Raw genomic sequence first — 25961 nt, 5'->3', positions numbered from 1 at the left:
GCATATGAAACCGGAGGAGTTGTACTTACATCTTATGTCATCAGCTTGTCCTAGGTAACAGTTTCCTTCCACATATGGCTTTGCAAAAATTGCATAAAAAGCACTTGCAGCAACAAAAACATAATATTCCAGAAACACGCTTTGCCGATCCGATCAGCTGTTCATAACACTTCCTATGTCCATCAGCACGAACTATCGCATGTCCACCATGACATGCCGAAACCGGAACTGACGTCATTTTGCGGAAATGTGGGGTTTTTTTTTTTACCATCAGGGCCTTATGAGCCTATACTGGTGTTTTTAAAAGTTGACTTTATGACTTTCTGTGTCGTTTCTGGGATGCTTAGGACTCATATTGCACTGCTGGAAATAGTTTATTTTGATGCACATGCTGTTTTTTTGCAAATTTGCATTATAATATTTATTTTCGTTTTTCCTGCAGTATATAAAAATTGGTTTATTCCAAAAATAAAACTATGAAGACACTAAAAATACATTTCCTGTGGTGGGAAACTATTTTGTGCAACTTTTTTGTATTTACAGTTTTGAGGGATAAGCCTCTTAAATTTCTCTAACTAGAAATATATGTTAAAAAACAAAAACGATTTTCAATTTTTTCTGTAGTTTATTGCACTTTTTTGCAATTTATGTAATTACTATACACTTAATGCATACATATGATTAAAATTTGGCCTATAATGGTTGTATTGATGTATATCAACTTGAAATGCTTCCAAAAATGACACTACAGCATGTAAAAATATAATATAAGCTCTGGCGGACTTGGTTCTATGGTAGGTCTTAAAGGGTTAATTCCTCCACACTGATACCCATAGACTCACACCAAAACTGTATTTTCTTTTTTCTTCTGCTGTTTTTGCAAAAACAATTGGATAGTAAAGACGGACTTTATTCAAAAACTCCATCTCATAAAGCCAAGAAGAAAACTCTGTACAGTTTTTCTGTCTTCTGTGTTGTGGTAATTCTATTTGGAAAAAAACACATATTCATATTTTCAATATTAGTCAGACAGTTGAAACAATATGATTTATTCATCAGTCTTATCCACCCAAAAGAAGAAACTCATCAACACTAAACAACAGCAAGTACACTGCCGAAAGTAATGAACTTCAGTGACATTCAATTTTTAATCCATAGAGTTTAAGGTTTAATGTGATTTTGCCCCACCCTTTGCAGGTATAACATCTTCAACTCATGGATTTTCACAAGGTGTAGGACTGTATTTGTGGGAACTTTTGACCATTTTTCCAAAGGTGTATTATTGAGGCTAGACACTGATGTTGGCAAAAGGCCTGGCTTGCAATCTGTGCTCTAATTCATCAAAAGATGTTCTGTCATGTTGAGGTCAGGACTCCGGCCTAGGATGGTAAATCTTAAAGTTCGTGAGAGAACAATTAGAAAAAGACTGAACAAATATGGCTTGTTTGGAAGTTAGAAAGCCTCTAGCTCTCTAGAAAGAAAACGGCAGCACCGCTTAGGTTTGCAAAGTTGCACACAGCATATGAGCACAAACTCCTCATCAACTGTCAAGCACCGTGGTGTAGGGGTGATGATTTGAGCTTGTTTTGCAGCCACAGGACTTGAGGACCTTGCAATCATTGACCACAAATTCCTTGGTATACCAAATTATCAAGAGTTAAACGTGAGACCATCTATCTGACAGCTAAAGCTCTGCCAAAACTAGGTTATGAACAACACAATGATCCCAAGCACAGCACCAAATCTACAACATAACTGAAAATGAAAAGAATCAATACATTGCAATGGCTCAGTTAAAGTTCAGATCGCAACATGATTGAAATGCCGGGGAGGGACCTTAACACTGTGTGCTTTCTTTTTTACCATGACTGTGTATCAATAGCCCTACTGAAACAAATACATAAATATGCCAATACATTATATCGCCAACCCAATTTTCACTGTTATGCCGATGACACCCAGCTCTACCTTTCTTCTAAACCCACTTCATCCCTCCCACCTACCTCCCCCTCAATCTTATTGAGATTAGATCCTGGTTTCACTTGTTGGTACACCATCTATCTTAACCAAATCCCACAGTTTTTCCATTAACATTGAAAATTCCCCTCCCCTTCCCTCCCCTCAGGTTAAGAGTTTGGGTGTCATACTTGATAATACTCTTTCATTCCAGTCTCACATTAATTACATAACCTGGTCTGCTTACTTCCACTTACGCTGCTGCCATCCTTGTCCATAGTCTTATTACGTCCCGTATTGATTACTGTAATTCCCTCCGATTTGGTCTCCCTAAAAGGTCCCTTCATAAACTCCAACTTCTTCAGAATTCTGCAGCTCCGGTCATAACTTGCACGCCGTTAAGAGCTCATATTACCCCAGCTCTTCAGCAGCTTCACTGGTTGCCCGTAGAAGCCAGGATAAATTTTAAAATCTTACTTCTTACATACAAGTGTATGCATAAATCTGCTCCTTCATATTTGTGTGACCTGCTCCATATCACCACTGTTTCCCGCCTTCTCAGATCATCATCTGCTATTCATCTTACTGTTCTCACACCTTATTACTATGGGGAACAGAGCTTTCAGTCGCTCTGCTCCTCGGCTCTGGAACTCTCTTCCTCCTGCACTAAGAAATATTGACTCCCTTTCCGTATTTAAGACACAGCTCAAAACACATCTGTTTAAACTGGCGTATTCGCTTTAATGCTGATTTAATCTGTTGTCAAGCTCTTGTAAAATTTTGTAATTTTAACTTATTTTATGTATTTTATGACTACTGTTCCTTTTATTAATTTTGATTTTTGTAAGGTGACCTTGGGTTTCTGAAAGGCGCCCTCAAATAAAATGCATTATTATTATTATTAACCCTCACTGACACCTCATTATGGACTGTGAAGACAGATACACAGCATAAGCTCATGATAAATGTATATATCCACAGAGTAGACAGGAACTCATTGAAACGTTAATGTGAACAATGTCGATAATGTCGCAATGCTGCCTTAAATCAATAGCTGTGACATGCCATAGTTTATATTTGACTGAAAGACTGGTGTAAAGTCAGGCTTAACTTCTAAATGTGGGGGACATAACTACGTTCTCACTGTCATGCTGCAGGGACTCGCAAAAAGCAAGGTGAGGTTAGGTAAATCATAAAATTTTAGGTTGAACACTTGGTTTAAGGTTAGAGTATAGTAAACTGGAGTAATGGTTAGTGTCAGTCTCCAGGGTTTATGTAAGTAAATACAACGTCCAATAGTGGTGTGAAGTGATGGGAACTCAGCTGTGTGTGTGAGTTTGTACGTGTGTGTGATTTGTATGCTCTGCAGTAGGAGTGGAGTCAAAGTGTTCCCAGGTCGGTGACCTTGGCTTTAATAATAGATGAATGGTGACAAGAAAAAGAGAGGGACACAGGCAGAGACCACGGGAAAGAGAAAAGCAGAAACACAGAGATAGACAGGGAGGGAATGAGTGCAAAAGAAAAAAAGATGCAGGGCTGGTCATTTGACAGACAACAGAGCAGAGAAGGGGTGTCTGATACAGGAAATGGGAGAAGCTAAAAGAGCAGAAAGGAGGAGAAGCAGGGAAACTAAACAACAGTGCATTAGAGAGCAACTGACAGAGAAAATGTTGTGATTTCAAAAAGAAGGGGATGAGAGGATGGTGGATAGATAGATGGCTAATAAGGAAAAATGAGACAGAGGGAAAAGGGGAAGAGAGGGAGAATGTGAGGAGCGAGAGGGGTGAGTGACTTGCTGGTAGAGCTTCGTTGGCTTACTGATGGAGGACCTGTCTGACACACACACATACACACTAACAGAAACCCACACCCACATACACGCATTGTTAGTGTGGCTTTACAGAAAGGCTGGAGTTACTGATAATGTTTATATTTCATAGCCAAGGTCTACGGGATATGTCTATGTACTCTACAAACACACACACAGTGTGCCCCTTTTTTTTCTTCCTCAAAAAATGAAAATAGATAAATAAAACACACATACATCTCAGGCAAGTACCCACCTTTATATTAAATCTTGTGGGTGATGGAGCTGGCACTCTGAGACAAACACATTTATCTTGTACTGAGAATTGGCGCTTTTCATAGGGTTCTTGGGGTTTGAGCAAAAAAAAAGTAATATTTAAAGTACTTTTTTGTAGGTTTTGACAATCTAAGAATGTCAAACACATTAACATAAGTATGATGTAGATGTAATTAAAGGGGGCACACTTAAAAAGTCTAATAACAGTGCAGTAGATGTTGAGCAGCAAGCAGTCCTTTCTTACATAATATGCAGAGGATTCCTTAAATTGTACATTTATGCTATTTTTTTAAGCTGAACTATAAAAAGTAAACTTGGCATCACTCCCTGGTAAGCAAACAAAGTGACTAAATAGCTAACATAGTTTAACAAAGACACCCCCCCCCCCCAAAAAAAAAAAAAAAAAGAAAAAAAGAAAAAACAACCCTCAAATATTTAAAATAAAAATTATATCATTTATTAGGCAAATAAACTGAATTTGTGTTTTATACCCAAATTTGAGCTCACACACTGGACTTCAATGAGAAGTCTGAAATTAATCAAGCATAACACTCAACCACTACAACCAATTTTTGTGTTAAGGACTGCAAGTAAATAACTGTGATTTGGCATCTCAATCAAACAAAAATGATAACGAGCTTCATTTTTCATTTTTTTTTCCAGCTTTTTAATAAAACAGTAAATTTAAAACTCAATGGATAACAGCATTAATTATATTTTAGCATTAAAAATACTACCTTGATTAAAGAGCTTGTGCACACTGGTGAATTAGCCAATACAGAAACATAAAAATGATTTTGATAATTATGAGGAATTTTAATTTGAGTAGCAGTGGCATAAACCTTACAGTGCACACAGTCTCGTATTGCTTTTCAAAGAACATAAAAGCCAACATAGCTGTGATAAGCTCATTGTGACAGAAAATAACAAAACCTTATAACATCTAAATACAAATGTATGGCTTTTGACAGTGAATACGCTCTAACAACACTGGATTGGTCTTCCACGTACTGTGCAGAATAAACTTGCTGTGTACTACTGGGTACAGACCAAGAAAGAAAATCCAGCTCTCATGCCAATGCAATGAAGCAATATTATAAGCATGGGTGCATTTAGATGGTGGCTCTCTCCATTAGCTTTTCTATTGATCTCTATGGTGAAATCACTCAGGAGAAATTAATGGGCATATGCACAATTATCATTGAGACAGGAACCTTATGTCCTTCATAAAGGTGATATGATTTCAAGTTAGTTTTTAAACTTTTTAATATTACCGGCACATTGTATTATTTGCTTAAAAAATTACCACCAATACATTTGTTATTTGCAGAGTTACTTTAAGAAAGACAGATCTGCAGTATTTCATTATTTTCTATTTTAATGATTTTGATGTTATGTCTTTTTAATAACTGTGTTTTCAGTATATCATTTGAACTTCACAATGAAACTCAAGGAGCGTAAAGGGCAGAGATATATTCAAACAAGTGTCATTGTCACACCCCTTTTGGAACTTGCTGCATTGCCAGACTCAGCACTGTGACCTCATTATGACAATAAATCCGCAGATGATGACACCCAAATGAGGTACACAAAGTTCATTTCTGCAGCAAAGCTCCCCTCTCTATGTTTCATGTACTGTGATCAAATGAAAAACTACATCAGTCACACAGGAAACTTTGGAAAGGTTAATATTTTTAGTTTGGCAGGAGCTGATTCGACAGAACACAAAAACACTTTGTTCCTAACTGATATTAAGAAGAAGGTCATGCGTTGCTAGACAAGCATTTATTTTTAAAGCAGACCAATGCATCTACAAAGATGTTCTGTTTGATAAAGATAAGTCATCGCTTAAAGGGATTAACAACGAGAGACCTCAAGAAGCCAAACTTTTCAACTTTTTTGGAATTTTGACAGAAATAAAATTTCCACTGCACAGTGTATTGAAAAATGAAGACAAAACTCCCACAGAAATCTAACCTGATATCATCCCGGGATGTTCGAAGCATCGGGATCATCCTCATACTATAATACCCTCAAAACTTGGACGATAATGTTGAGAGCTAAGATGCACTCAGACTACTTTTGAAGCCATCCACAAAGACACAAGTCATCTGTCACTGATTTAAGATCCCCTCATTAGGTATTTGTTAGTTTATCAAAACATAAGCGGCTGAGCAGTAAAACCCCTGGGTGTACTGAATGAGTGAGAAATTCTAGGATTTATTGCCAATGAATTTAAATTTCAATAGCATAATAAACTGTTATTCCTTTGTTCAGTCATACAAGTCAAGATTGAACACATAAGACACATAAGAACCGTTAGTTAGTGCCTAGAAAAGCAAAAATAAAATGCATTTAAAATGAAGTGGAAACCTATAAGAACAAAATCCAAGTACATTAGATGTGTATATGAAATAAGTAGAATCAGATATAGACAAACAATCTAACAGTGATAGAGTCGATGCAAGTGATGAGATATCAAAATTACTTGCAAAGTCACACTGTGTTACATGCAACATATCCAGTGCAAAATGTTATTGAGCCATAAAAAGAGCAATGCCAGGGCAAAATGTACAACGCACAGATTTATAATGGTTACTAGTTTATCAACTTGATATCATCTTCATATTTTTTTAATGTGACCAACAACATGTGATTAAAGAGGGTGCCACCCTGTGTTTTACTGTTTGATGTGGAGCAAGTGTGCTCAACATTACCAATATAAAATAAATCGGTAAAAACTGAGGTTTTTTTGCCATTTCATCCTTGGTATACAAACACATAGTCTGACAAGTTTGAAAATGTCTTCACAAGTTATTTAAATGCATCTAATTCACACACTTTCCTTCTCTTTTTCTCTCCTACAAAAACAAAAACATGCTCATTACTTACCTTTATAGTTGATTTTAAAGCCGATAGAGCCGACACTCTCGTCTGACTGTAGGTGGAGCCACATCTGGTGGGTCATGCTGACTATCAGGTCAGGAACAAAGCTACCTGATAGGCTGGAGCACAAAACGCACCGCTATTAAATCACTGTCACCATAATTACTACTATAAAAAAGTATCATTTTCATCATTGCAATCATAGCTATAATCAAATTCTCAAGTGATTCTCTGAACAAATTGCTGGAACATACTGTACTGGAGTTCAGTGCTTTGCTTTGCTTTTGCAGAATCCTGCCTGAGTATGGCAAATTGCTTTGAGTACTCTGATGCTATGCAACCTTTTTTCAGAGTGCCAGTCCTGTTTATAATCAAAAGCTAACAGTGACCATCTACAAAGTGAACCATAATCACCCACTTTGTAAAAGGTCTGCCACTGTTATCTTTGTGGGCACTACATTTTACAAATTCAAGAACAGTGGTAGATAATGCTGATTTCTGTTATATAATCAAATTATTTTATGCCAAAGAGATAGACATTTCTGACTTAGGTGGACGCTGATACTTTGCATCAAGCCCAGAATAAAAAATGACAAAAGCAAAAGACAAAAAGTACCTTTCTCCTTGATTATTCTCATAGAGCACTGCTGCTTATTTGCACAGCTGGTCTCTGTATCGCTACATATCAGTGATATTTACTTATAATATAGATATATTGTGTGTTTCAAGTAACCCTTCATGTTTTATATTTTGCTAGTAAAATGGGAACTAGGTGCTGTGATTTATTGAAACATGTGCAAACATACATTGGAATGCAGTACGCAAGGTACAAACAGAAAGCAAATATTTGGCATGAGCAACTTTATTGCTCAGCAAAGCCTGAACTGTCTTAGCCAAGCTTTCATGTAATTTCTTCAGGGATAGCTTCAGAAAGCCTGGGCCACCATTGTTCACTTAAAATTACAAAAAAGTACTGTAATATACCCTGATCTCTGGATATGTGGAAAGCAAGTGCAAAAGTATGTCAGTTTATAGTATAATACTTACACCTGTAGAATAGTCGTAGGATCTCCTACCTCCCCTCCATCTCCAATAGTTAGAGTATCATAGGCAATCTCTAAGTCAAACTCTTCAAAGTTGATCTGGATGACCTAAAGTTGAAAAAACAAACAAACAAACAAGCATATTCACATGCATGTGAGTTATTATTCCATCACAAGTCAAGCAGTAATATATAACTTTATTTTTTTTAAAATCAGGGCTACTCAATCAACACTAAGAAGAAAAAGAAGCAAAGTTCAGAAATCTCAGCACCCAAAATGGAACGTGGTTATTGACTTAACAAGAATCGGTTTGGAGGTCATTGCACTGAGCTGTGTTTCCTAAAATTTCAGTTTTATACCAGTAAAACCTTTGGCTCAAAAAATTCCACAATCATTTTGAAAATGGTGGATTTGATCTTCATCTGGTTATAATTGCATTTTTTTGACAAATTGCATTAAAAAAGTTTAATCTACACTCTTGTAGCTGTCCTAAAACTAGCGTGAGCTAAATCATGCTGCAAAAGGTTACATATTGTATCTTGTCATGCTAAGACTTGTACCTGTGATGACATTAAAGTCATCTCTGTCTCTGAGTTATACCTGAGCATACTGCATATGAATCATTAGAATTCATTCATGCATCACACAATGAGGCGTGATTTCATTCAGTATCGCACGATGAGGAGGGAAGACGCAAGTAACACCTCTGCTGTACACTTGAAGCAGCACACAGCTCAAAACTCTGATCGGGAATTATTAAACCAACACTTTCTGTTTCATCTAAGACCAGAGAGAAGCACATTTGGCAAAAGAGAAGAGAGAATGGGGGGAGGGTTGATAGAGAGAATGAAGAAGATGGAGGCAGATGGAAGAGGAGAGGACAGAGGAAGAGAGGAAATGGGGGTAATAATGAGCACATCTTTGATGCTAGCAAAGTACAGTGGTGGAATATTTCAAACTAAAATTCTGACTTGACCCTCAGGGGAAGACTGAAACCTCAGTCTGACTCCGCCCTGCTCTTCTTCTCTCCTTGTGAGGAATTTCCAGATTTCCAGAATGAATATTCTGCTGGAGCACTTCAAAGGCAACCAAATGCATCGCACAGATCTTATTTTCCTGTATGCAGGTATGTTAACACTAAGCATATTTGCATGCATATTGGCACGCTCAAAAACTCTGTATATTTATTACGTTTAGGTAAGACGTTAATACAGTTCTCTTTTTCCCTTCACTACACAATTTAAACACAAGAAACATGACACCACTACTCTGCATGCTGAATGGATACAGTTCATTTTTTATGCAACTTTAGCCTATGAATTTATGAAAAGGGAGGGAGCATAAACAGTGGCTATCCCTTTGGTGTCACCTGATTTGTTTTAGTTTATGGGGTTCATTTTTTTGCCATTTAATACTTGCTTTACCTCTTCTGCCACAAGCAAGTAAAGTTATCTTTTGACTGACAAAAACTAATGTAGACATACCTAAATATACCAAAAAACTGGGAAAGCCTAACAGCACGATCACCCAATTTCACCGGAAATGAAATAAGCAAGAGTGTATACAAAGATGAAGCAACAATCTGCCCACTGCTCAAGGTGCTGACTCAGTCTTATCAGTATGTGAGGCAGCAGATTGGATTAAAGCATTACCTACAAACCTGTTAAAATCTCTCTGGAAAGCATGCACCCAGACACACAGAAACAGACAGGCACAGGCTTTGTGGAGATTACTGTATCTATTGCTCTGATTACACAGTCGCCATATTCACACACACTTATCGCTGTATTCTCATGAACTTAAAGCAGGTTCTCAGCACAGCAGCAAATCTGAGAAGTAACAGCCGCATTTATATGACTGTTTTTACAGATTTTATAGAAAGACAACATCCGATCGTGCTTTTACAAGGATAATCATGATGATCACAATACTTAAAAGTCACGTTGTGCACTTTTAACATCGCAAATGGTTGCTGACATAGCTGAATGACTTTCCATAAGTGAAACACTGTTTAAGAGCTTACAAACTTTATGGAAAAAGTTTTTTTTCCTTTTTCTTTTGCACCTGCAATAATGTGTGGATGCCATTCTAGTGCAGTGTTGAAAGTATAGACGATGTGGTACTGGGCACTGGAGACGATTAATTTGACAGCAACAAGTACGGGTCTATCAAATGCAAATGGTGGAAAAATAATGGGAGTGCTTCATAGACATATTTTGATTTTGAGTTAAATGATCAGAGATTACCAAAAGCTTTCCACAGCAGGTTTGAGATAAAAAAGGAAAAATCTTGAAACTTACTAGGCACATCGAAGAAACACATCCAAATGTGCATAGAGAATTCAAAGTGAGTGGGTTTCACTTGTTCAGTGCATGCCAGAGAGAAGTGAAAATGAAATCGTGGTTGCAGTGCTCCACACACAACATTCACAGATTGATAGCTCATGAAGTAAGCTGGGAGCTGTCATTACTGTATTGTCTTTCACGCTATATTTCTGTGTGTGTGTGCCTCCAGTTTTTATAGTGCTTACAGTCAAAAAAAGTGAATGATGAGACTATACTACCAAATAATTGGTATAGTGAGTGGGTTTAAACAATCCTTCTATCCCAAGTAGGTGAAATAACTATGAATCAGGCCAACAAGCAGATACAAAAAGTTTGAAGGCTGAGGACAACAAGGGCATCGATATGCAGAAACGCTAGAAATAGCGCCTTTTGCTTAGTTTGCTGTAGGTAACAAACCTTTGCTTCAGAAAATACCTCATTCTGAAATGGACTCTATAAGGAGTATTCCATTAAAGTTGTTCTGTCTTGTTGTACATGTCCTTTACAGAATGCCCTAATGACACATCAGCACAGTTCACACAGCATTAAACACAGCTAAGCCATAAGCACATTGCACTGAATCCATGCATGCACTTACGTTTATGCATCTATGAATGCTGCACTGAAGTCAGCTTCGACTGGAACCTCATTAGTGGGAATGTGAGGGTCAGTGTTTATGTGTGTGTTCCTTTTTACTTTTAGCGTGCTCAGTGTGTATTTATGATAGATGAAGCTGAAAACTCCACATATTTCCCCTCTCTTCTAATTGGTTGGTGTTCATGCAAACATCCATCTCTCTGTCGATCTCTTTTCACTAGCTATCTCGCCCGCTTTTCTCTTTCTCTCTCTCTACCACCCTCTCTATCTCTCTCTAATTGGCTGCTGCATGTCTTCCTTCTATCCGTCTATGGCCTCTAGCCAATGAGGCGACAGAATTGGATTTCTGCTTGATAAAGCACTTCCTCTGGTTGTCGTGGAGACAATGAGGTGAGCGAAGCTCCTCCCTACTTATACCATAAAAGATCTTAAGATACTTTGAAGATATAGTTACACTAGGAATATGTGAAACACCTGGTGAGTGACACAGCCGGTGATGTAAAGCGGGCATTGACAGGGCTGGGGGATAAAAGATTGTCTGTGACAGCATTACCATAAACCCTGATCAACACGCTCCCCTTGAATGTGCTTCTCCAGTATAAATCGTGCCATTGTGATGAGACCTGGGATGCAGCTGATGAAGACTGATGGTTAAAGTCCGAGACTACTCAGTGTTTTGCCCCTTACTTATACTTTTTTCAGCTTGGACTGCCAGGTGCATCCTTTCCAGATACCAACTCTGAACAGGAACTAGTGGGAAAGGCTGTGCCTGCCCCTTACTGTTGCTATGCAACTACTGAACTATAGAAAGCATTAGAATCACTGTTCTCCTATGATAAATGTTTAACATTTTTAACCTGAGCCCTTAAAAGTGCTATGCTGTTCATCCCGTCAGGAAGATGCAGAAGCATACCATTTCTTTAATGACAGAAAACCAGTGAAGTGTTTTTTTTCTCTTTGCCTACTAGCTTCAGTGTATGCCTGATTTTTCTTAAGCCTTCAGGGCATTTCTGAATTTAATGCCTACAGTATTAATGGAAAATCTACCTAAAACAATTCCTTCCTGTCTTTGAATTGAATGCCCTTGCATGCACTTCGTTTGTGTTTATCATAGGGGTGCTAACTAAATATTCATCATCGCAGCGCTGCAGTAGTCATCTTGTATCCATGTGTTATGCATTAGACTGTGCATGCAAATGTGAATCGGGCCACAGAAACCTAGCACACACTTTATAATGTAAAAGGCTCCTGTTTTAGGTGTGTGTCCAGCTGTCATGAAAAGACTAAAAGATAGCTAAGCACCCACAGTATGTAAAGACTTTTATCCAATCTCCTGCATCATGACCAAATGATAGTAAGAAAGAAGTGTTTTGATTTGCTCATATCGCAGGATATGGAAATTCAAGGAGAAGGAGAAACCAAATGATGGAGAAAATACAGAAAAGGAGAAGAGAAGAGAAGAGAAGAGAAGAGAAGAAGTGAAGTCTAGTAATGGGCATGCTGTCCTACCATCCCCAAGGTTAAATGAGAACAGGAGAGAATGAATTGGCTCTAAAGGCTCATTCTGCCAAAACTAAATGAAGCAATAACATCAGAGAGCTATAGAACCCCATTAACACTTAACCTGAGAGAGAGAGGGTGGTGTATAGGCAGAGAAGGAGAAGGATGGAGGGAATGGGGCTTGCAAAGATCGGGAGAGAAGAAGAGTGGGAGAGCTTTGGAAACTATGTCTCTTTACCTTCAGAGTATGAAACGGCACCTCTGTGAGAATCTGTGTAAATTTGCACAATGGAGAAAGAGATAGGAGGGAAACAGTGACAAACAGATTTTTCCCCTCAAGTGCCCTCCTCACTCGCTGTATTCTCTCTTTCTCAGTAGTAATTTGATGGTTTCAGCTTGAGCTCTTTAATGAAGAATCTGGGTAATTCTGAGGACAGTGCCTCTGGGAGTCAAGGAGGAGGAGAGTGGGCAGTGTAAAAAAGAGACAAAGAGAAGGAAGAGGCAGGATGAATGAGAGAAGGGAGTACAAGTTGAAACAGGCAAAGATGTATAGAAGTAATAAAAAAAAGAGATCTTCTACTTGCTGTAGAGACAGGACTATTCCCTTGTTTGGAACGCTTTATGCTGGCTACACCCTCTTGCTCTTGTGAGTCTCAGACTGCCTCTCTTTTAAAGAGTTTGGGGTTCTGTTGTTGCCTTCCCTCATACTGAGATCAACCTACTACTGTCCTGTTTGCTAAGTTGCCCCTCGTTGCCACATCAGCTCCCTAATTGAGAACAGATTTTTACTGCCAGTACACCAGATCATCACTGCTCCCATTCTGTCACAGTCATTTTTGCCCATTACCTGTTGTTTACCTGCCAGTTCCCAACTGTGTACTTGCCACTGCCACCTGCCCGACATATGTAAGCCTGCTTTTGGACTGGTAAATTACCTTTTACTCAACAAGATGCTTCTCTGGATCTGCAATTTCCTGTTGTCACTAAACATCTGAAGCATGCAGAATGTGAATTCCTAAACCAACGAGAACTTACAAACACTAACTGAAATGTGCTCAACACCAACTGTGAGCGCAGCCTTAACTAGAGAAAGTGACTGCAGTAATTGCAGATCAATATCCTGTGCACTGTGGCAGTGTGTTTTACTTATTTAATTTTTTAACATAACGTTTAAAGTAGATTATTACCAACTTTCTTGACAGTGAGATACAGTATACACCCTTTTTTTTGTGAAATACCAAAACATTACATTATAATATCTAAATCCAATAGTCAAGATGTGATTGAAGCAGAGACTTTCAGCTTTAATGGCCAAATGATATAATAATAATAATAATTATTATTATTCCATGACAAATTAAGCAGGTAAAAGATCTGAAGTTGAACTTGTATCTGTAGCTTTACACTGGAATTCTTCGAACGAGCTCCAGAAAGATTTGGGGCTAACATTGGGTTGAATAAGCCAAACAAACCCATCAGAGACAAAGGAAAAAAACGTAAGAAGTGGCCAAATTAACAATCTAGTACATTTCTACAAAGAAGAAGTGCACCTGCCCACACCTGCAACATTCAAATCCCTGAAAGACCACAGAAGGCAACTAAAGTCAATGACTGTAAAATTCTCTAAGCCTGTCCTGGGCTGAAACAACCTCCCCCCAAAAACAACTTTAGACTTATGAAACCAAGATCACTCTGTAAACTGCATCTATGATTATAAAAGAAAAAAATGGTGGAGAAGGAACGGAAATGCTAATAACAGAAACCACACAACAATACATGTCAAACATGGTGGAGGCTACATTATAGTACGGGCTTGCATAGCTGCTAATGATACATGCTACACTCTCTACTCTGATTCAGCCAAAATCTGCTGAACGGTCCAGACAGCGTTCCACAGTACTGACTCAAGAGCTTTCAAGGAAGAAGCTCTTGGGCTGATCTCAACCCGATAAAGCATGCTTTTCAGTTCTTAAATACAAAACTGAAGGCAGAGAGACCCACAAGCCCCATAAACCATAAGCAGCAGTGGAAGATTGCTGCAGTAAAGGTCTAGAAGAGCATCTTACAGGAGGAAACATCACATTTGGTGAAGTTCATGGGCTGTAGGCTTCACACAGCCACTGACTAAAAATGATTTTAATCCAAGTATTAAAATAATCCTTATATTTAAAATTTTGATAGTTTTTCCAATTAATTTTGAGCCTCTGAAAATAGGGGGCAATGTCTAATTTTGTAAGAACCCTTAAATTGAAGCCTGCTTTTATTTGGCAAAACAAATCTTCTCGACCTTGTTGTATTTTTTAAAAAATTCTAAATGCCTTTGAAATTGATCTACCGGATTAACTGGTGCTATTATTTTTGTTTTTATTTTCAAAACATACTTCAGAGCGGTGACAATGAAAAGCAATGACAGTTATCTGATAGCATTTAAAAAGTTTGACAAGATATTAATCCACAACCGAGAGTTTTTTTTCATATTAATAATTTGAATCCTATTAGCTTTACATGTCCACACAATTCACCAAGGCAGATGAAAAATAAATGAAGGTGAGAGAAGAGTTGTGGGCAGACAAGGATTTGTCAGTCTTTACCAGACCGATTTTTTTCTCTCTTGCTTTGCTATGTGGACCTAACAAGTCTCTACTGTATGTACTCTATTAGACAAATTCAGGTAGAACCTGTGGTTGTATAAAGAAATACATATATATATATATATATATATATAAAGAAATATAACCTTAGATTTCAAAAACTATGGATAACTGGTAGACTGCAATATGAGGAAGTCAATTTCTGGCTTAGTTCATGTTTTAAAGTTGTTTTTGGGATGAGATACCAGCAGTTTGTACTATGATCTAACCCACTCTGTTGCACTGACTTTGAAGGCTCTTCAGCTTTAGAATCATTTAAATTGCTCTGCTATGCAGTATTGTTATACAGTATTTACCTATAATGTTTAATATTCCTTGGGGCAAAAGGAAAACATTTTTGTTTTTTTACCAGGAATGTGGTCTGTGTGGTATACGTCTCGATGCACAAACAGTGGGTTTGTTCTGAATGGATGTCTGTCTCTTCATGGCACGTACTGTATAAATATATAATCCCCTGAAGACCTCTGGTGTGATGTAGTGTCATAAAAAAAACATGTGTACCTTGTGGTTCTGTGTGGTCTGTGATTCAGTATGGCATATAGCATATATGATGTAGTGGGATAAAAGACATTATACATGTTTAGGATGGTGCATGGCTTGTACGTGACGTGGCGTGGACCACTACAATACATTAAGAGGCACGACCTGTAAAGTCCTTTGAGATAAAGGGCTACAAAATGTTTTTCTGCTTTACTTCATCTCGTCTTCATTTAGGTTTATGTGTTTGGCAATATCCATTATCATTTATCATACAATAGATATACAGTAATTTTCACACCTCTAACATGTGTCGCACATTTACACGCACACCTGAAACACAAAGGGTCCAAATGGCCTTAGTGTTGTAGCCTTCAACTGTCACCTACACAGTATAGCCTTCAACAGAGAATGTATTGCTTTAGACCATAAACCAGAGGCCTTGGGCAGTGACAGAGAGCACTGTGTGTGAGAGCAGGGGGGAGAGAGAGAGAGAGACAGAAAGGTTCTGAGCACCAACAAAGTGACTGCGTGTGTGTGTGTGTGTGTCCGTCTCAAAAACAATATGCAGTGTGTGTTTGAGCAGTTATATATGTAAGTGTGTGTGTGCACACGCGTCTATGTGTTTGTTCGTCCCTATTGTGCTGACGCAGGTGTTGCCATTGACGACAGAGTGGTCACAACAGAGCCCCGAGTCGAATAAGGATGCGTGTCTGAATACCAATCAGATTCCTCGTGGGACATAAAGCGGCCAATGGCAGATATCCATCTAACCTCCAACCTATCATCCGCCCCTTTGCGGGATTAACCAATCACACAGAATCAAATACGGACATGCTTTGACTGGCATATAATTTACAACACCTCCTACGTGAATTATTATCAACCCATTTCAATTATGCAAAAATGCTTCTTAACCAACTTTGTAAATGCTTGTAAGAACTGCTGATTTATATCAATTAAAATTAAAGCGAATGCATGAAATTCAAATGGAGCGAAACCTTCAAGCTGGTTCAGGAAGGAAACTTGGGCTGTGCTGCTAGGCTGCAATACTCCACATACTTCTGCATAGTGCTAATTCTTTACAGTAAGGCAGAATTTCAGCTCACATGCACTTCTCACTCCTGGCTGTGTTGGTGCTGCTGTTGCTTGTTTAACATTTCATAAGCCCCCATTACACCAAACCTATAACCTGGAGGTTTCAAGTTCCACTTTTGTAACTTGACGGGTTTTCCCCAAATTTAGCTTGGGTATGCAGAGAGAAAAACAGCATCAATACCAAGTATTGCTTCTTCACATAATAATAATGTATTGCAAGTGTACTTGCTGACTTAAATTGCTTTATAATGAACTCTACAATTAGAAAGTAGGAACTATTTTACTTATTACTTTTTCTATAACTACATGTACAGGCAATATGTCTCTATGGTTAAAGTGAGTTTGTGTACTACCAGTGATGCACTTTGATATATGTGTTTTGGAATTAATTGATCTCTCTTCACACTAAATTTGAATTTGAGAATTTGACAGCGATAGAATCAAAATGAAGACTTACCTTATTAGGATTTGAGGCAGTAATTATCCACACACACTGTGCGTTGTTCTCATATTGAATTGGGAAGTTGGGAGATGTAAAGGTTCCTGATGGCCCCTGAAGATTACTGCCACAAGTCTTCACTGTGGAGAGAAAACAAAACAAAACAAAATAAAACATAATGTCATTGTTTTAAAAGCAACTGAAGCATTAATATTGGTTTTAGCAACAGTAATTGTAGACTGTTGAGTCACCACACAACAAAAGAGTGACAATTAGCTTTATAATTAAACCATTTAGGTGATGTTTAGCCAGACATATTCAGGATACAGCCTGCAGCAAAAGTGTAACAATTGTGGGTAACAGCTGAAGTTTAGAGGAGAACAATTAAAGTGAATTTAGCACAGCTGAGAGATGCAAGGAAGAAGTACTGTGACAGAAAGGAACGAGAAGAACAGAAAGGGGAAAGAAGAAATGAGTCAAGTGCAGACAGGTACAGAAAGAGGAACAGAAGGTGACATAGATGGTATTGATATTGCCAGCAACATCTCTCTGGATAACAGTGCTTAATTGGAAGCTATTGGGTGTGAAATACCACAGGATTAGCTAGAACTGTAGTATTGAGTGACAGATACATTCACCCGCAATTTGCTGAAAGTCAACAACTTCGCTTTACTACAGGTGTTATAATTACAGTCTGTCTTGAAAAAAAAAGAAACTAAAAAAAAGAGGTGAAAAAAGTCAACCAGAGGTATGAAAGTGTAAAGTGGAGATTCTCTCTGCTGAGCCAAAGAAATGCACTACTTATATTAGTCAGTGTCTGTGCTGGAACCCCTTACAAACTCGAACACTAATGCTGAAGTTACACTTAGTGAAGTGTTGAAAATGACACATGCTAGGTGTTCGATAAACCCACTAAGCCTTTATTAGGCTTTGTGTTCTGACTAGATGTGATAGAGAACCTGCCTGTCTGTCCTTGGGTCGTCCTGTTAGAGTTGGGAGGTAATTTTCTGGTTGGTTTGAAGCACCGTTTGTTCCTTAATTAGTTTGTTCAGTGGCAGGCCATAAGAATACGTACAGTTAACAGCCGCACAAACACAAACACACACACGCGCACACACGTGCTCACAAACCCCTAAAACAAAAGAATAAGCATCAACGCTTAAACGCGACGGTCTCATTTTAGAAGCGGGCGACAAATGTACGTATTCAGCCGAGCTTATATTGACACGCACTGCACAAGAGATAAATGCACCTAGCATTGCAAAACAATTGAGTATATATATAGATAATATAGATCCTTACAAATGGAAACTTTCAACTACTCTCAGACAAAAGCCCACTCCCGACTGTAACTCGGTGGTCAGAATGAATGAAAGGGACAAATAAAAGAATAAGAGCCACAACATGTTTGTCTACGGGTCTTTTTGTGCTTTTGTGTGTGTGTCTGTGTGTGTAATGGACTGTAACCGTGAAGTGCTGTAAGAGAGTGTCAGAACAAGTACAACACCCCTTAGAGACAACCTTATATAGTTCTTTTCTGTTTCTATGTTTCTCTGTCTTACTGTCGACGAGATCTTTGCAAGAGTCCCGCCTGACCGTACCCAGTTGTTTCGTGTTTCTCTAATTCTCATAGCATCCTCAGCTGACCTGCTCTAGTGTTTAGCTCACAGCGGTTTATACACCGATAGATATGTAGAGATAAAGTGTGTGTTTGTGAACGTGTGTGCACAATAGGCTTGCGCGTGAGAAATGGTTTATCTGAATGTCTCGAGACTTGTGTGTAAGCTCGTGTTTGCGAGTGCACTGACAGCTCAATCAGCGTGTCCTGAACGAATGGCCAGCCCATCACCGTGCCCACAGCAAAACGGGCATGATGTTGCTATAGCAATAGCGCACAGAGAGACTTATCACCAGAATTACCAGAGGAGCTAACATCGCATAACTTACGCTGAACTCCATCTGTCTCTCAGCCTGCATCTGTCTGTCTTTAGCTCGGTTTGTCTCTCTAGGTCTTTTATTTTCATGTCTTAGTCCCCTTATGAGCCATTGAATGTAGCTCACGATTTACATAACGCTCTATCGTTTGTTCTCAGTGTCTCTTCATTACCTTTCATACCTATTTTTCTTGCTTTCTCTTCCTGTGTCTTTTGGACGTTTCACCTGGCAGTGGGGCGCTGTGCTGATATATATGTCCATTTAATACTACTTTGTACTACTTGTCAGAGCCAACTGTTATATTTTCTACTGCACTAAACTCTTGTAAAGGTCTCATCATGTGTTAAGTTCCTAGTAAATAATTGAAATATGACCCATATGATGATTATATACATTTTACATGTTATTGTAGATAAAACTATTTTCCAGTGTTGAGCTTAAAGCAACTAAAATTACACCTCCACCCCCCATTTTTAACTCGCTACAACAACAAACCCATACTGTTACTCACAAAAACTCACTTACAGTATATTTTAAACAAATAAAATTGATATTTGACATAATAATTTCTTCACAATACCTCAATTAAGAAAATTCCTGTACATTTAACATACTAACTCAGCAAACTGTTACTTAACTGTGCTTGCACATCAACACAATCCTGAATTTCGATGACCTTAACTGTGTTTGCTCTCTTCCTCGTACCTCCCTAACACCTGAGAAAGATATGGTTCTTTCTTTGCCGTAAAGTCTGTGTGACAGAACCCAAAGTCCATAAAAATCAATCTGATAGGCCTGCTTTAAAGCAGCCATTTTTGCATGGAATAGTAGGTAAACACAGATGTTGCTAATGACATTAATTAAAACTGTGTACCACAACACAAATGACCTTTCGTTATTACAATTACTAACACCTGTGTTTACCTGCTATTTTGTGCCAGAATGGCTGCTTTGAAGTAGGTCTGCACCCAGAGTTTTGGATCCATAGGTGAGAAATGGGCGGTGGAAACCATTGCAGCATATGTGTGTATGAGGTTGGCATCTTAGCTTTTGGATCTGGAGTCAGTTTTGTAGAATATAGGTGTGAAAAATGATTTTATTTCAAATACAAATTTCTATTTATACATATTCATATATGTTTATGCAAAACAAGCAAGCCATCAGAAATCTAATTAAATTCCTGGCAAACAGAAACCATATCACTTGCCAGTGTGTCTGAGCTTAAGGTGGCTAAAACCTCGTGAAGTTACAGAACTGGTTTCTAGAGATATCTGGGTTTTTTGATTTCAAATGTTTCATTATTTAGAAAACATATGTCATTTGACCCACTGTTAACATACACACAGTATGCTGGATTGAAGACATTTGACATGTATCTATAATAGCACAATTGTAATGCCTGTTAGTGTAAGTTGAACGTCTGTCTCTGTGTTTCTCTGTATCGCTTTCTCTTCCTCTCATAATTATTTATGTTGGCACACAGTATACAGGCTTTAAAGCCAAAAGAGCCACACTATCACTGAAGCAATAATGAACTGCAGATCAAATTAAAAAGAAGAAAAAAGTGATGATAAATGCATATTGCTGAAATCAAGAGCGTGGTTAAGTAAATGCTTTAGGCAGGAATAGTACGGAGTGTGTGTGTGTGTAACAACAACATATACACTTTGTTTTTATATTTTCAGATCAAGCAGAATCCCCAAGGACTCTCCCTCTCTTTTTCTGTCTCTCACTCTATCACACTTAGACGAACACGCTTACCCACATAAACCATTGGGATGTGAACCAAAATTAAATGGTGTTCCAGGCAAGAAACACATTGCCAAAGTCTATAGTGTAGCTCCAACGCCCTTGCAAACATCTCTCCAAAGTTTTGTTTTATGGATTCGGAGCATAACTGACGCACCCCATAAGCACTGGGAACATTGCTCTGAGAATGCTTTTGAATTTTAATACTGTTTAGCTTCAAAATATTTTGGCTCAAAAGAGCTTCCTCCAGACTGATTTGCCTTACACTCAAGGTCTATAACTCTGCTTTCTCAGCAGGGTGGCCTTTGTGGTTAGTGAGTCGTCCCCACAGTGGAAGCTTAGCTTCAATCATCCATACTGCTATACCTGCTGAAGCATACCAAGGACACTTAACCCTTAAGAGTTCCAAATTATCCGCCTGGCCCTCTACCTCACTGCACCTCAGACAGCATAAAGAGCAGTGGATGTTAGGATGCCTGGGTCGTTGACCCAGGGTTTTTGAGTTTATTATATTATTTATCATTTCTAGTCTTTGGTTTCTTTGTTAGAGTTCTGTCTTGTGTAATCCTTAGATGCTGTCTCCCCTGTCGGCTATATCTCCGTGTCTGTGTCTGCCCTGGTCCCACGTCTCTGTTCCCTCTGTAGTGCCTGCCTGTGAGTCTGTGTCTGTAAGTTCAGTCTGTGTTATGTTTCCTGTTTTACTTTGAAAGTCTGTGTCTCATGTAAATGCGTCTGGTTGTGCTTCCTTTGTCTCGTTAGGCCTGATTTGCCCCAGCTGTGTTTCCCTCCTGTTACCCATTCCCTGATTGCTCCCTCTGTGTATTTAAGCCCTGTGTTTCTCTGTGTCCGTGTCGCGATCTACCCGTATCTAGCTGTGTGTTCCGTCTGCGTAAGTGTATTTTGTATTCCTAGTTTTGTTGCCCTTTTGAGTTCAGCATTAAAGCGGTTTTGAGTTCACGTCTGTCTCCGGAGTCTGCACTTTGGGTCCTTTTCCTGCCTGCACACAGCCGTTTCATAACAGTGGATGAGAGAGAAGTCACACAGAAAATACAACCAAATCAGATATCAAATCAGATTTTTTTACAATTATACCTTTACCATTAAATTTCTATTAGTTTGGCTTACATATTGTGCACAGGCAGTTTAAAGTAAACTTTTTACTATGGAGTACCAAAGGACACTGAGCTTTGATCTCAGGAACCAGTCGCTGTCCATCATAAATTGCTCACAAGCGTCTTACCTGTGTTCTACCTGTGAGCTATTGCGGCTGCCTCGAGACTTGTTGTCAGTAAAAAGACAGTATCCCTATGACATCAGCTGCCTGCAGCATTAAACATTTAACAAGTCATTAAGTGAAGGTTGAGATGCTGTTGTCAGTCTTTGTAGGTCCCTTTAATCTCGACAAGCAAAGAATGCAAAGAGTGAACACAAAGAGGTAATACTGAAAAACGTGTGATTACTTTGGTTGCTGGCAGATTTAAATGGTTGCCTGTAGTTTACATTAAAAGATATCTACCTGTCTGTAAACACATGCCAATGGTTGTGGAGAGACATTAAAACTATAGCTAGTGCAAAACAGAGATTTTGAAGCATGCTGGTTGCAGCGGTAAGGCACAACTTTTACTATGAAAGTGAACTGGTTCGTGTAACACTTTTTCAGGATTCACTAATGCTCATCAAGTAGTAAGCAAAACATAACTGCCAGCAACCTCCAACAACCATTTGCCAACCAAATGGACAATACACATTTGTCCAAGGTCATTGACTGTTATCTAGGCCTAAAATCCAAATTACCAGTGCCAGTATTTGATACTGAGCTAAGCATGTTAAGAAAAGCTGAACAGATTCAAGACAGTTCAATTCTTCCTAATAATGAGATAAAGATTACAAATTAGATTATGATAACTGAGGAAACATCCTGAGTTAAGTTAATTTCTTGGTAAATAAATGTGACTTGATTAATTGTTGATGTAGTTGACCAAGGACACAGGTAATCTAAAACAAACTTCTCAATTGGTTTTCATGGAAAGAATCAGGGCCATTTTCTTATTGAAAAAATGGAAAAACTTCAATTTGGGAGTGTTTTTACTCAACTAAGAAATCTATCAAGTTTGAGTATAAATTCGATTTTTTAAAAGCTGTATCTGTATCAGGTTTGTGTCAGATTAGAGATCAGAAGTTTCTGCAGGATGGTCAAACTGTCTCTTTTAACAGGCTGCCTACAGGAGCAGATAGATTGACCAATGGACACAGACAATGATTGATGACATCATTAAGCTGGAACACAGTGTTCCACTGGCCCTCGTTCTGGTTGGAGCTTTAATGGGTACAAACACAAAAAATTGGGCAGACACACAGACACCAACGCACACAGAAAAACACACACACACACATACAGAGCAATGCCTGCACATTACAGTTTCTCCCCTTCTCTATTATTGGAAATCAACATATGCGCATGTGAGTCTGTGTCTATCCAGCTGATATATAGCATCCTTCATTGAGTCAGTATATTCAGGCAGATCAACTGAACACCCCTGGAGTTCACACACACAGAGACAGAGAGAAAGAGTTGGCTCAGTGGCCTTGCCATCTGTCCATTAATCAAGGTGCCACATGGACCGACTCCCTCTTTCTCTCAGTCTTTCTCTCTCTTTCTCTCATAAAGTGGTGGAAAGAGGGACATTGCAGTTTGATGGCTTATTTTATACTTTATTTATTTGGTTTTGTATTTGTTCTTTTGTATCTAATAAACTGATTACTGTTCTGTGTCCATCTTGCAGTTGTTGTTGTTTTTCTTAAAATATATATCTATCAACCTCTTTCTGTTGGTTATACTGTTGGTATACTGAGAGCAGATTTCTGCAACCACTTTATTTTGCACATAATGTTCCAAAAGAGACATTTAGCTGTATTTAAGTGTTTGACAGGAGTGACCCTTTAATAAGTCAGCTGGCTTGATGCTGCCTGACAGATTGCCTCTCTCAATGTTATTCATGAGTTTCCACTTTAGCTATTGGCTGGTTGGCTGTAAAGGTCAAATCTGAGCTGTGTTCAGTTAAACACGGCCCTTATCTCACACCGTTTTGTTCAACACAATGAAATAAAGTAACCTAAAGAGGGACACTTTTCTCCGTGAGGTTCAAATGTTTACCTGCTTACCTGTTGAACTCTCCTTTGCCAGCGGAGGTGCAAACAAAGGCATAGGGCCATTTTCATTGGGATCAAGTACAAATTTCTGCACCTGCATATATTTCATAATTGCGTGGCTTAAAATGAATGCACTGGCGCCAAAGTGGAAAGCAGTGCAGGGTGGTGTTTATATATTTGGAGGCAGATTTTTTGGTTGGCTGGTGCATTTTTTAATAAAATTTAATTGGAATTTCCACCACCTCAGAGAATCTCTTCAAACACTGTTGGTAACCTAACAGATTAATTTGTTTATCAGAATATGAACTCAATTTTCGATGATTTTCTGCTGGAGTTGTAACTCACACAAATTGCATGTTTACACAGTTGTTTGGAGTATTCATTTTACTACAGAGAAATATAGTCCACTTAGGAGCACTGTAGTAAAAACAAGATTGTTATTTCCATCTGCAGTAGTTTATATCTAGCTGGATGGCTCTGTTCTGGGACCTCCTTGCCATTCTGCGCACATATTTACAAAGCTGGATGCAGTGAGAGCAGCAGAAAGATCTCCTGCTCCGTAACAGAGCAGATGTGACACTCATTAAGACAGATTCATGACTGAAATGAGTGGGTTGCAAAGTGGCTTGCTAATGCCACAGGCGGTGAAATCAGTTGTAATCAGCTGGACTGTGCTTGACTTTGTGGCCAGCCCATACTATCCTCAATTTGATTGGCTGCAATAAAAAAAAATGTTCATTGTATAATGTTACTGAAGTTGTAACACAGTAACAAAACACATCATCACTACAGCTGTTGTTATATTAGCCCTTTTATTAACGCATGCAGACCCACTCGAGCTCCTCCTCCTGATCCTCTTGCCACTTCTTAATTTATATAGCACCAACAACAGCTGCCTCAAAGTGCTTTGTATTGTGAGGTAAGACCCTACAATAACACAGCGAAAACCCCAACAATCATATGTCCACCTATGACCAAGTCATTGGCAGCCGTGGGAAGAAAAAATTCCCTTTTAAGAGGAAGAAACCTCAGGAAGAAACAGGCTTGGACAGGAGCAGCCATCTGCCGCAACTGGTTGGAGGTGAAGACAGGGAGAAAACATTTCCACCAGAACTAAAACTGAACCAAAATGAAGCAGTCACACATGAACTTGTATTCAGTGTAACAGGCCCGAAGAATCCCCATATTCTTTGATATAGCACCTACTGCTGCACTGCTACTGACTGTTAAAAAAGGAGTTTTCCAAAGGTAGAAAATAAAAAGGTATCAAATAATGATGATAGTAACAGACCACTTCTAGACAACAGAAAAGGCAATTCTGCTCTCAGTCTATTAGCTAAAGATGAACCTGCCTTCGCCTTTAAGGCAAGCGAGAAAGGTTCAGAATTTCAATATTAGATTTTTGTCTGTGAGGGATTCTTTTTGAATAGCTTTATAGATGGAGCAGAAGTCTCTTCATTCTTCTGCCTGCTTTTCAGCTAAGCCATCAAAAGCTTTTAATGTATATGTACCATGTTTACAGTTGCAGAGTATTGTGGTTAGTGTTTTCTGGTTTTTATTTCCAGTGATCCAGGCATATATCTCAAAATAAGCCTCAGCATTGTTGTCAGAAAGATGTGATTCTCGTATTACATGCACTTTGTCCTTCAAACAACCTCACTGTGGGTTTTCTTGGATTTACGGAACTTTTGAAGATGGACGGCTTTCTGTTTCACTGCTTCAGCAATGCCGGAGAGACACACGCTGGATAACAGTTACGCACAGCAGTACTGGGAGGAGTAGTGCCACAAAAAAGTTCTGCCACCCATTTTTAACAATATTACAGTCACAATCAGCACAGGTAGTGGGTCATTCAGTATCACCTACGATTAATAAAGGTACATTTGTCAGACATAATGTACAGAATGGTGAACATTAAATATAACTGTTCCTATTGTTGGCCTCTGAACATAAGGTAGTAAGAACTGCTTTAAAACAGCTTATAAGTGGGGGACAATGTTGGAGTAACAGTGCCCTCCATTGTGAAACACTTAAAACAACAAAGATCAGCTGGCAAAAAAATGACTAGTTACT

At 38.6% G+C, this 25961-nt stretch overlaps 1 protein-coding gene across 6 annotated transcripts in view; it reads right to left on the bottom strand.

Moving 5' to 3' along the window:
* csmd3b (CUB and Sushi multiple domains 3b) overlaps nucleotides 1-25961 on the bottom strand; it is a 382687-nt gene that overhangs the window by 102436 nt on the left and 254290 nt on the right. For all 6 annotated transcript variants that reach the window (XM_085147502.1, XM_085147500.1, XM_085147498.1 and 3 more), the window contains 3 exons: nucleotides 17073-17194; nucleotides 7973-8076; nucleotides 6932-7044 (listed from right to left, as the gene is read on the bottom strand). In XM_085147502.1, coding sequence (XP_085003628.1) covers nucleotides 6932-7044; nucleotides 7973-8076; nucleotides 17073-17194 — 339 coding nt within the window. The remainder of the gene's footprint in view (nucleotides 1-6931; nucleotides 7045-7972; nucleotides 8077-17072; nucleotides 17195-25961) is intronic.

The sequence above is a fragment of the Neolamprologus multifasciatus genome, chromosome 22 (genome assembly GCF_963576455.1).
Source record: "Neolamprologus multifasciatus chromosome 22, fNeoMul1.2, whole genome shotgun sequence".
Taxonomy (NCBI): domain Eukaryota; kingdom Metazoa; phylum Chordata; class Actinopteri; order Cichliformes; family Cichlidae; genus Neolamprologus; species Neolamprologus multifasciatus.
The sequence above is the reverse complement of the archived record's forward strand: the minus strand, read 5'-3'. Positions and strand labels throughout refer to the sequence as shown.